Source organism: Abramis brama (genome assembly GCF_963993115.1).
Source record: "Abramis brama genome assembly, chromosome: 8".
In the NCBI taxonomy this organism is placed as follows: Eukaryota; Metazoa; Chordata; class Actinopteri; order Cypriniformes; family Leuciscidae; genus Abramis; species Abramis brama.
This window is the reverse complement of record NC_139970.1, coordinates 880,451-894,371: the sequence shown is the minus strand read 5'-3', so window position 1 is coordinate 894,371 and position 13,921 is coordinate 880,451. Positions and strand designations below refer to the sequence as shown.

Here is a 13,921-nt window from a genome sequence, read left to right as displayed (position 1 = left end):
TGTGTGTGTGTGTGTGTGTATGTGTGTATGTGTGTATATGTGTATGTGTATATATATATATATATATATATATATATATATATATATATATATATATATATATATATATATATATATATATATATATATATAAATACATTTTATCATACGTATTTCAAAGTTAAGGATTCATTAGTTTGAATATCGCCTACATTGGAACAAACACTATAACATCTTAGTTGATTATTTTTGACAAAACATTATATATATATTTGACAAAACATTATATAACACATGAGCGGAAATTGGCAACATTATAAGCTTATTTGATGTGGCAGTATTTTACAGTAAAAACTTTATAATCTATCCGATTTTTGTAGTCGATTTTTACTCATCTTAGTATAGCAATAGAGTTTGCTAAAAGCTGTTCATTCATTCACACACAGAAACGCGATTCATTTTGAAACAGTATTTGTGCCAGTTGTTGTAGCTACACAACAGCGCGCATCTGTGCATTCATTCATTCACGCACAGAAACGCGATTCATATTTAAACAGTCTTTTTGCGTGTACAGACACTTGCGATTAGAACAAAGCATAGAACTGACCTATTCCTCAGCTGGATCTGTTGCTCCTCGAAATGAAACTTCCAGAACTTCTGAGGTAAATTTTCCAGGATTATTATCAAGATAGTATTATTCCTCACAGCGTCGTAAAGTACAGTCTGAAAGTGAACTCGCAGTGTGTGTTATCCAGCTGATGTGGGCGTTTCACAGGATTGCAGGATCGCCTCACACTTGCGTTTGAATAGCGCGCGCTCTCCGTGGGCGGAGTCAAATTAAAACGTAATGAGCTGAGATGAGAACGACTGACATCTCTCTCATTTCATTTATATTACATAAACTGAGAATATTTGTTTTTTATAAAAAATACTTCATTTAAAAGAAGAGAATTCAAGCTTCGTGCCTGTGTGCCTGTGTGACTGTTTGACTGAGTATTCGCTGAGTTATGGTTCATTTTCGGACGCGTTTCAGAATGGACTTAACTGACAGAGAGAAGGCAGAACTCGCTTCGTGTTTATTTTTCTTTATTTGGCAAAAAGCACAACACTTTGTTTTTATTGTGAGTATACACAAAAAAAATACACACTTAACAGGATCGATTGATGTATGAAACTCCTATGGAAAATCAAAGTCAATAGAGTATTTATGAGTCTCTTTTACACTGATAAAAAAAAGCGAGCGGTATCGCCGGTAATACCGCCGACCCCAGGGGGTTCATTTTTAATTGATTGAATTAACTTGTCAGACGCCATTCTGGATTTTGTTGTTCGCTTGTACGGCTCTGAATCGTCCAAAAACCTCTCAAAATACTGGCTGTGGATGCGAAAAACGCAGAAAATCGAACCCGATTCGAATTTTTTTATTACGGACGAAAGTTTCGTAGACAGTGTGCAAGCGTGATTGACATAACGTGAGGTCGAATTTATTTTTTTTACGTGCGGAAATTTCGGATGCGAATTTCAGACTCAGTGTGCAATGGCCTTAACTCTGGAAGTTGGAAGGGGTGTGTGGCAATTCTGCCGCCTCACACAGCGACACAGGTTCGTGGATCTGAGTGTCGTGATTTCGGTTTCATTTCGCATATAGCCTACAGCCCTTATAATCATAGATGACGCCACGGGTTTTTATTTAAAAGAGAGCGTAGCCTACGTTTGTATGTAGGCCTATGGGCAAATTATATTCACAATACTTACTAAAATATAATTAATATCATGTTATTGCATTTGTATTAGTTGTTTGAAGAGTAAAAAAAAATAAAAAATAAAAAATCAGTTGGTCTTAACGCAAGTTTACAACCGGCAAGTCGGTCGGACTAAAAGGGAAAAAAAATAATTAATTGGGTCGGTCCTTATTTGACAGGGTCGGTCGGGTTACGGCAAACAAGAATATTTTTAAGGATGGCCCCAGTGCTGGGCAACATTGTGGTCGCACCAGCGCAAACTATATCAAACTTTGGTCGCACCGTCAGCAAAAATGGTCGCAAAATGCAACCATTTGGTCGCAGTCTGGAGCCCTTTGTTTGGTTACTGACATTCTCTAGTCCGTTTTTCCTTTATAATTTTCAGCATGTCTCTTTAATGGAACTCTGCGAGCTGGTTAACAAGATGAAGATAACTACCACCTCACTTGATGTTATTCCATCAGAGATTATAAAAGCAGCTTTTCCTATAATTGGCCCCGGTGTCCAAGTGTTGATTAATTCATCTTTGAATACTGGGGTAGTCCCAGCTAGTTTTAAGCATGCGGTTGTTCAGCCTCTGCTTAAGAAACAAGGTCTGGATGAGGGTTGCTTTAATAATTATCGGCCTGTCTCCAAGTTATCATTTTTATCAAAACTTGTAGAAAAAGTCGTGCTGTCTCAATTGAACCTGTTTTTAAATGCAGCTAAGTTATTAGAACCTTTTCAATCTGGTTTTACTGCCCATCATAGCACAGAGTCTGCCTTGCTAAAAGTACTCAATGACATTTTACTTACAGTTGATGCTGGTAAAAATGCTGTATTGATCATACAGCTGCCTTTGATACTGTTGACCATAATATACTTTATTAGGCGTTTAAAGCATTTATTCGGTATTAAGGGTACAGCTTTACAATGGTTTAGTTCTTATCTTAAAGACAGGCCTTTTTTTTGTGGAGATAGGCAAGTTCTCTTCATCTTCTGCTCCTATTATTAGTGGAGTACCTCAGGGCTCTATTCTGGGTCCGCTCCTTTTTAACTTATATATGCGTCCGTTGGGGGATATTATTAAGGAGCACAATGTTTTATTCCATTGTTATGAGATGTACCAATGATACACAGCTGTATCTTCCATTGAATGCTAGTGATTCCATTCAGACCTTGATGGATTGCATCCGGGACATCAAGGAATGGTTATCAATTAACTTTCTCCAACTTAATGAGGACAAGTCAGAAATCATTGTCTTTGGCCCTCCAAAACTGAGGAATAGTCTCATTAAGGAGCTGGGTAACCATTTCCCTTCAGTTTCCTCTCAGGTCAGGAACCTTGGAGTCATTCTTGACTCAGATTTATGTTTATCTAAACAAATTAATTCTGTTGTAAAGAATAGTTTTTATCAATTGCGGTTAATTTCCAAAATTAAATCATTTTTGTCATTCCAAGACTTGGAGAAGGTTATTCATGCTTTTATTACCTCACGCTTGGACTACTGTAATTCATTGTACTTGGGTCTTCCTCAGTCATCGCTTGCACGCCTCCAGATGGTCCAAAATGCAGCTGCAAGGCTGCTGACCGGGACAAAGAAATACGATCATATCACCCCAATTTTAGCTTCGCTTCATTGGCTCCCGATCCATTTTAGAATTCAGTTTAAAATTCTGTTGTTTGTTTTTAAAGCTCTTAATGATCAAGCTCCATTATATCTTAAAGATCTTATTGCTCCTCTGTCATCCACTAGATCTTTAAGATCTTCAGACAGGGCTCTTTTATCTATTCCTCGCTCCCGTCTAAAATCGAAGGGAGATAGAGCCTTTGCTGTTGCCGCCCCCCCGTCTATGGAACCAATTGCCTCTGGACATCCGCCTTGCACATTCAATTGCTATTTTTAAATCTAAATTGAAAACCTATCTTTATTCCCTCGCATTTTAATATCATCTTGCTGCTGTTTCTGTCTGTTCTGTTTGGTTGTTTTCTGTTTTATTCAATTTGTTTTTTACTTTGGTCAGCACTTTGGATGGTTCTGCTATGTTTAAATGTGCTATATAAATAAAATGTACTTACATTCTTCAAAATATCTTCTTTTGTGTTTAGCAGAAGAAAGAAATTCATTCAGGTTTGAAACAACTTAAAGGAGAACTCCGGTCAATTTTAACATTGAGCTCATTTTATTGTACATTTGGAGTGCTGTCAATACAGAGAACAACGACAAAAATCGGTGTTGCCTACACCGAGTTATTCTATTTTTAAAATTTGCACGCTGTTGACTTCAATGGGGCAATGTTTAAACCTGCTTTTAGCCTCTTAACATCCTTGATGTGTCATTACAAGTGCACAGAAAATGTGAGTGATTCCTTCTGAGTGAACACGAGTGGATCTGACTGCGGTAGATTTAAAAGATATGTATAAAAATTATGTTATTTAAGCCAGCGCAAATACCTGTTTACATCCTGTTTTTCGGTTGAAGTCCAAAGTAGTCGATTGCCGAGTTCACGCGCGTGATCATTGGTAACTAAACCTATGCGCGTGAACTCGGCAATCGACTACTTTGGACTTCAACCGAAAAACAGGATGTAAACAGGTATTTGCGCTGGCTTAAATAACATAATTTTTATACATATCTTTTAAATCTACCGCAGTCAGATCCACTCGTGTTCACTCAGAAGGAATCACTCACATTTTCTGTGCACTTGTAATGACACATCAAGGATGTTAAGAGGCTAAAAGCAGGTTTAAACATTGCCCCATTGAAGTCAACAGGGTGCAAATTTTAAAAATAGAATAACTCGGTGTAGGCAACACCGATTTTTGTCGTTGTTCTCTGTATTGACAGCACTCCAAATGTACAATAAAATGAGCTCAATGTTAAAATTGACCGGAGTTCTCCTTTAAGGGCGAGTAAATGATGACAGAATTAAAATGTTTAAGTGAACTCTTCCTTTAAATCCTAAATGAAAACAACCGTTATCCCCTTAAAAAACACTCATCAGACCGGAGCACTCCATAATTCCTGGCTCAGAAGAGCATCATGAGGACGGCTGTGAGCAGACGTACCACGTCAGTGAGATGCTGAGCCCAGTGGATGAGCAGCGCCGGCTGAAGGCCGTGTTTCTCTCCGGCGCGCAGCGTGTCGAGACCGTGCTGAACCAGCATCCGCAGTTTAGCCGACGCCCCCGACCTGTCACACACACACACCAGAAAACACTCAGTCAGACAGAGCCATGCGTCAGGCCTTCACTCACAGCAGGGCAATCACTCACAGCGCTCTCTTGTGGATCAGGCGGTAGACGGCGTCCCACCACTCGCGCTGCTTGGCGGAGGACAGGAGCCTGATGATGTGCAGAGGCAAACACCGGGGCTGATGCGGCGAGGAGCACGAGGCCATCCGTGCTGTCTCCTGTAGCTGCGTCTGCCTGCTGAACACAACGCCGCACAAGAACACCTGCAACACATCACATATACACAGAGTTACAGCTGAGGAGCTTCATCAGGTCCGCTGAGATCCTGCCACTTCCAGTCCTTTACGACAGTATGACAGCCAGGACTTTAATCCCAAACGTGCTGTGCTTATGGACTACAGCCCTAAGAAACACATTTGATTTCCTAAATTTCATCAATACGTCAATCTTCTAAAAATGCCATCAGCCAAACACGTATGTTAGGTAGAGTTTTACAGCATTATACAATCACAGGCATTAAATTACTGCGTTAACTAAAACACAGCATTTTCGAGAGGCTACATCACCTATAACAGCATCTAAACCAATCATCAGACATGAATGCATGTGCAAATGTGTGTGAATGTTTCCCCCGTGCCTCATTGAGGATGAGGAGGGGTGGACGCACCTCCAGGTCGAGCAGGCAGATGGACTCGGGTGAGTTGGTGTCTAGTTTGGAGGTCTCGAGCGTGAGGCGAGGGAAGAGCTGCTTGAGCCAGCGCTGCAGGCTGACACTCTGGTCCATCAGCGCCCACTGCAGGCCGAGCCACGCCAGGTGCTGAAGATCGCCCGCGTGCAGCAGCACTGCACCTGTGTGAACACACACACACCCCGCCATCAGCACTAGTGCTGTAACGGATCACAGCTCTGTACGCATCAGGCCTCACGGTTCGACAGGCATATGACCCGTGGATTATTGCAGTTTAACCATCATAGAATAAGTTTAACCATCATAGAACAAAAGTTTATTATTTGAGTATGTTTGTAAATCTTGTCAATTTAAACATTCAAGCACAAGGAGACGCGAAAGACAACTTATTCGGCCCTCGCGTGCTGTAATCTATGCACACACCCCAGAGAGGCACGTTTCAGACCTCGGCTATCCTCAAACACAGTCGATCTTAACTGAATGTTAAAAGTAGAGAAATAAAATTTGGATGTGTATCATTGTATTGGATCCGTGCATTCTGTCTTATAGGTTTAGTTCACCCAAAAATTCTGTGATCATTTACTCACCCTCATGTCGTTTCAAACCGATAAAACATTTGTTCATCCTTGATACACAAATTAAGATGTTTTAAATAAAATCTGATACATTTCTGTCCCTCCATTGACAGTCCATGCAACAACTTTGTCCCAACTGTGACAATTATGTCTTTGTCATTAAGTGATTGTAAAACAAATCCATATGAATTAAGCAGTTTAGTCCAAAGTTTCCTGAAGAAACTCAATCCCTTTATATGTTGTAAGGCTAAATTAACAGATTTAATTTAGGCTTTTATTCACATATAAACATTTTTCAGCAAAAATAAACAGTAGCTTGTATTACAAATTTATTAAAATGTTTAATTTAGGTTTACATTGAATTTAGCATGTTAAGGTTAGGTATAAATTATTATTATCAGAGTTTTCTAGCAAAAGACTCTGGTCAGTCCTGTTTTACTGAAACTCTTAATGGCTTTTGGAGCTTGTGTTTTAGCAAGAGAGTCCTGCCAGTCCTGTACTCGGGTCTCAGCATTTGAATAGATCTGCTGAGTGGATTAGGATGGGCAGCACTCTCAGTCTAAAACAGGTTCCTAAACCAGTCTCATCACAAAGTTTTGGTATCTGCCCCTAAATGTATATAAACTGTATGAGAACGTCCACTTAGACTTTTGAAGAACTGCAGCCACGTCAAAGCGAAGTCCACAATAAAGAATAACTTCTTCAACGTGATCCCAAAAGTCTCCTGGTCTTCGATTCGGAGTTTACAACAAGCTCAACAGTACATGTTTGACACACAAGAATGAAACCCATTGGTTCTTGCTGAAGCTCAAACGTGCCGGGTAATGAGAATTAACCTCATATGGAACGACATGAGGGTGAGTAAATGACAATTTAAATTTTTGGGTGAATAACCCTTTAAAGTGACATCAGCCTATACATACCTGCTGCTGTTTATCTCCCCCCTTTTTTGCTTATCTGAAAAATTCTCTGATCTGTGACTCAAAAACCATAAAATGATGTGAACGGTGAGTTTTGTGATCGGTTGCAGCACTAGACCGGACTGGATCTAGAGTGTGTGACACTCACCGCTGTCCCACTTGGCCAGATCGTCAGTGCTGGGCGCGTGTGCGCGGACCATGTGCATCTCGTCGTTGCAGATGAAGGAGAGCTGGTCGTGTGCCTCTGAGCCGAAGAGCTTGTTGAACAGAAGACTCGGCCCGTTCCGGTTCCCGAACGCCTCCACCACGTCCTTCAGCAGCTGCTCCACGTCCCGGCTCAGATTCAACAGCATGTGACCCGCCTGGCTCTGGCGGTCCGAAGCCAGCAGCTCCAAAGGCTCATGGGACGCATGCTCACTTTTCAAGCTCTTGACTTTGGGTCTCGGAGCCTGAGGAAAGCATGAACATTACACTGTGCAGTGGCTGATCACACGAGCTGCATGAAGCAGAGGAAACGCACATCATACCTGATAGGCCACTAGATAACAGAGCGCGGCTAAATCCTGCACGGCCGTCCACGGCTGCGGCCCGTCCTGCGCCGTCTTCAGCAGCAGCGTCCCGGCGTACAGGTACAGCTGAGCCCTCGTCTCCGTGAACACCTCCGACAGCTCGTCCAGAGTGTTCGTGGCCGTGTTCTTCAGAGACTGCATCACACGGTCCAAACTGCAGCAGAAACATGGCGTGAACATTTCATGAACGCGTGAGTCTGCTGACCGAAGCACTGACGTTATCTAGCAGGCTAACACTGAAAAAAACTGCACCCCACGCTTTACACCACTGAATCTCACGCTTTACACCACTGAATCTCACGCTTTACACCACTGAATCTCACGCTTTACTCCACTGAATCTCACGCTTTACACCACTGAATCTCACGCTTTACACCACTGAATCTCACGCTTTACACCACTGAATCTCACGCTTTACACCACTGAATCTCACGCTTTACACCACTGAATCCCACGCTTTACTCCACTGCATCCCACGCTTTACACCACTGCATCCCACGCTTTACACCACTGCATCCCACGCTTTACACCACTGCATCCCACGCTTTACACCACTGCACCCCACGCTTTACACCACTGCATCCCACGCTTTACTCCACTGCATCCCACGCTTTACACCACTGCATCCCACGCTTTACTCCACTGCATCCCACGCTTTACACCACTGCATCCCACGCTTTACTCCACTGCATCCCACGCTTTACTCCACTGCACCCCACGCTTTACACCACTGCACCCCACGCTTTACACCACTGCATCCCACGCTTTACACCACTGAATCCCACGCTTTACTCCACTGCATCCCACGCTTTACTCCACTGCACCCCACGCTTTACACCACTGCATCCCACGCTTTACACCACTGAATCTCACGCTTTACACCACTGCATCCCACGCTTTACTCCACTGCACCCCACGCTTTACACCACTGCACCCCACGCTTTACTCCACTGCACCCCACGCTTTACACCACTGAATCTCACGCTTTACTCCACTGCACCCCACGCTTTACTCCACTGCATCCCACGCTTTACTCCACTGCACCCCACGCTTTACACCACTGCACCCCACGCTTTACACCACTGCACCCCACGCTCAACACCACTGAATCCCACGCTTTACTCCACTGCACCCCACGCTTTACACCACTGCATCCCACGCTTTACACCACTGAATCTCACGCTTTACACCACTGAATCTCACGCTTTACACCACTGCATCCCACGCTTTACTCCACTGCACCCCACGCTTTACTCCACTGCACCCCACGCTTTACACCACTGCACCCCACGCTTTACACCACTGCATCCCACGCTTTACTCCACTGCATCCCACGCTTTACTCCACTGCATCTCACGCTTTACACCACTGCATCCCACGCTTTACTCCACTGCACCCCACGCTTTACACCACTGAATCCCACGCTTTACTCCACTGCACCCCACGCTTTACACCACTGCACCCCACGCTCAACACCACTGAATCCCACGCTTTACTCCACTGCACCCCACGCTTTACACCACTGCATCCCACGCTTTACTCCACTGCACCCCACGCTTTACACCACTGCACCCCACGCTTTACACCACTGCATCCCACGCTTTACACCACTGAATCTCACGCTTTACACCACTGAATCTCACGCTTTACACCACTGCATCCCACGCTTTACTCCACTGCACCCCACGCTTTACACCACTGCACCCCACGCTTTACTCCACTGCACCCCACGCTTTACTCCACTGCACCCCACGCTTTACACCACTGAATCTCACGCTTTACTCCACTGCACCCCACGCTTTACTCCACTGCATCCCACGCTTTACTCCACTGCACCCCACGCTTTACACCACTGCACCCCACGCTTTACACCACTGCACCCCACGCTCAACACCACTGAATCCCACGCTTTACTCCACTGCACCCCACGCTTTACACCACTGCATCCCACGCTTTACACCACTGAATCTCACGCTTTACACCACTGCATCCCACGCTTTACTCCACTGCACCCCACGCTTTACACCACTGCATCCCACGCTTTACACCACTGAATCTCACGCTCAACACCACTGAATCCCACGCTTTACTCCACTGCACCCCACGCTTTACACCACTGCATCCCACGCTTTACACCACTGAATCTCACGCTTTACACCACTGAATCTCACGCTTTACACCACTGCATCCCACGCTTTACTCCACTGCACCCCACGCTTTACTCCACTGCACCCCACGCTTTACACCACTGCACCCCACGCTTTACACCACTGCATCCCACGCTTTACTCCACTGCATCCCACGCTTTACTCCACTGCATCTCACGCTTTACACCACTGCATCCCACGCTTTACTCCACTGCACCCCACGCTTTACACCACTGAATCCCACGCTTTACTCCACTGCACCCCACGCTTTACACCACTGCACCCCACGCTTTACACCACTGCACCCCACGCTCAACACCACTGAATCCCACGCTTTACTCCACTGCACCCCACGCTTTACACCACTGCATCCCACGCTTTACACCACTGAATCTCACGCTTTACACCACTGCATCCCACGCTTTACTCCACTGCACCCCACGCTTTACTCCACTGCACCCCACGCTTTACACCACTGCACCCCACGCTTTACACCACTGCATCCCACGCTTTACTCCACTGCATCCCACGCTTTACTCCACTGCATCCCACGCTTTACTCCACTGCACCCCACGCTTTACACCACTGCACCCCACGCTTTACACCACTGCATCCCACGCTTTACACCACTGAATCCCACGCTTTACTCCACTGCACCCCACGCTTTACACCACTGCACCCCACGCTTTACACCACTGCATCCCACGCTTTACACCACTGAATCTCACGCTTTACACCACTGCATCCCACGCTTTACTCCACTGCACCCCACGCTTTACACCACTGCACCCCACGCTTTACTCCACTGCACCCCACGCTTTACTCCACTGCACCCCACGCTTTACACCACTGAATCTCACGCTTTACTCCACTGCACCCCACGCTTTACTCCACTGCATCCCACGCTTTACTCCACTGCACCCCACGCTTTACACCACTGCACCCCACGCTTTACACCACTGCACCCCACGCTCAACACCACTGAATCCCACGCTTTACTCCACTGCACCCCACGCTTTACACCACTGCATCCCACGCTTTACACCACTGAATCTCACGCTTTACACCACTGCATCCCACGCTTTACTCCACTGCACCCCACGCTTTACTCCACTGCACCCCACGCTTTACACCACTGAATCTCACGCTTTACTCCACTGCACCCCACGCTTTACTCCACTGCATCCCACGCTTTACTCCACTGCATCTCACGCTTTACACCACTGCATCCCACGCTTTACTCCACTGCACCCCACGCTTTACACCACTGAATCCCACGCTTTACTCCACTGCACCCCACGCTTTACACCACTGCATCCCACGCTTTACACCACTGAATCTCACGCTTTACACCACTGAATCCCACGCTTTACTCCACTGCATCCCACGCTTTACACCACTGCATCCCACGCTTTACTCCACTGCATCCCACGCTTTACTCCACTGCACCCCACGCTTTACACCACTGCACCCCACGCTTTACACCACTGCATCCCACGCTTTACACCACTGAATCCCACGCTTTACACCACTGCATCCCACGCTTTACTCCACTGCACCCCATGCTTTACACCACTGCACCCCACGCTTTACACCACTGCATCCCACGCTTTACACCACTGAATCTCACGCTTTACACCACTGCATCCCACGCTTTACTCCACTGCACCCCACGCTTTACACCACTGCACCCCACGCTTTACTCCACTGCACCCCACGCTTTACTCCACTGCACCCCACGCTTTACTCCACTGCACCCCACGCTTTACACCACTGAATCTCACGCTTTACTCCACTGCATCCCTCGCTTTACTCCACTGAATCCCACGCTTTACACCACTGAATCCCACGCTTTACTCCACTGCATCCCACGCTTTACTCCACTGCACCCCACGCTTTACACCACTGCACCCCACGCTTTACTCCACTGCACCCCACGCTTTACTCCACTGCACCCCACGCTTTACACCACTGAATCTCACGCTTTACTCCACTGCATCCCTCGCTTTACACCACTGAATCCCACGCTTTACACCACTGAATCCCACGCTTTACTCCACTGCATCCCACGCTTTACTCCACTGCACCCCACGCTTTACACCACTGCACCCCACGCTTTACACCACTGCATCCCACGCTTTACTCCACTGCACCCCACGCTTTACACCACTGCACCCCACGCTTTACTCCACTGCACCCCACGCTTTACTCCACTGCACCCCACGCTTTACACCACTGAATCTCACGCTTTACTCCACTGCACCCCACGCTTTACTCCACTGCATCCCACGCTTTACTCCACTGCACCCCACGCTTTACACCACTGCACCCCACGCTCAACACCACTGAATCCCACGCTTTACTCCACTGCACCCCACGCTTTACACCACTGCATCCCACGCTTTACACCACTGAATCTCACGCTTTACACCACTGAATCCCACGCTTTACTCCACTGCATCCCACGCTTTACACCACTGCATCCCACGCTTTACTCCACTGCATCCCACGCTTTACTCCACTGCACCCCACGCTTTACACCACTGCACCCCACGCTTTACACCACTGCATCCCACGCTTTACACCACTGAATCCCACGCTTTACTCCACTGCATCCCACGCTTTACTCCACTGCACCCCACGCTTTACACCACTGCACCCCACGCTTTACACCACTGCATCCCACGCTTTACACCACTGAATCTCACGCTTTACACCACTGCATCCCACGCTTTACTCCACTGCACCCCACGCTTTACTCCACTGCACCCCACGCTTTACTCCACTGCACCCCACGCTTTACTCCACTGCACCCCACGCTTTACACCACTGAATCTCACGCTTTACTCCACTGCACCCCACGCTTTACTCCACTGCATCCCACGCTTTACTCCACTGCACCCCACGCTTTACACCACTGCACCCCACGCTCTACACCACTGCACCCCACGCTCAACACCACTGAATCCCACGCTTTACTCCACTGCACCCCACGCTTTACACCACTGCATCCCACGCTTTACACCACTGAATCTCACGCTTTACACCACTGCATCCCACGCTTTACTCCACTGCACCCCACGCTTTACACCACTGCACCCCACGCTTTACTCCACTGCACCCCACGCTTTACACCACTGAATCTCACGCTTTACTCCACTGCACCCCACGCTTTACTCCACTGCATCCCACGCTTTACACCACTGCATCCCACGCTTTACTCCACTGCACCCCACGCTTTACACCACTGAATCCCACGCTTTACTCCACTGCACCCCACGCTTTACACCACTGCATCCCACGCTTTACACCACTGAATCTCACGCTTTACACCACTGAATCCCACGCTTTACTCCACTGCATCCCACGCTTTACACCACTGCATCCCACGCTTTACTCCACTGCATCCCACGCTTTACTCCACTGCACCCCACGCTTTACACCACTGCACCCCACGCTTTACTCCACTGCAACCCACGCTTTACACCACTGAATCTCACGCTTTACTCCACTGCACCCCACGCTTTACTCCACTGCATCTCACGCTTTACACCACTGCATCCCACGCTTTACTCCACTGCACCCCACGCTTTACACCACTGAATCCCACGCTTTACTCCACTGCACCCCACGCTTTACACCACTGCATCCCACGCTTTACACCACTGAATCTCACGCTTTACACCACTGAATCCCACGCTTTACTCCACTGCATCCCACGCTTTACACCACTGCACCCCACGCTTTACACCACTGAATCCCACGCTTTACTCCACTGCACCCCACGCTTTACACCACTGCATCCCACGCTTTACACCACTGAATCTCACGCTTTACACCACTGAATCCCACGCTTTACTCCACTGCATCCCACGCTTTACACCACTGCATCCCACGCTTTACTCCACTGCATCCCACGCTTTACTCCACTGCACCCCACGCTTTACACCACTGCACCCCACGCTTTACTCCACTGCACCCCACGCTTTACACCACTGAATCTCACGCTTTACTCCACTGCACCCCACGCTTTACTCCACTGCATCTCACGCTTTACACCACTGCATCCCACGCTTTACTCCACTGCACCCCACGCTTTACACCACTGAATCCCACGCTTTACTCCA

General features: G+C 47.2%; 1 protein-coding gene across 2 annotated transcripts in view; it reads right to left on the bottom strand.

Moving 5' to 3' along the window:
- LOC311088039 (E3 SUMO-protein ligase RanBP2-like) overlaps positions 1-13,921 on the bottom strand; it is a 90,724-nt gene that overhangs the window by 54,518 nt on the left and 22,285 nt on the right. For both annotated transcript variants that reach the window (XM_084121675.1, XM_084121676.1), the window contains exons 7-11: positions 7,606-7,801; positions 7,227-7,527; positions 5,563-5,744; positions 4,977-5,158; positions 4,771-4,894 (exon numbers count right to left, since the gene is read on the bottom strand). In XM_084121675.1, coding sequence (XP_083977801.1) covers positions 4,771-4,894; positions 4,977-5,158; positions 5,563-5,744; positions 7,227-7,527; positions 7,606-7,801 — 985 coding nt within the window. The remainder of the gene's footprint in view (positions 1-4,770; positions 4,895-4,976; positions 5,159-5,562; positions 5,745-7,226; positions 7,528-7,605; positions 7,802-13,921) is intronic.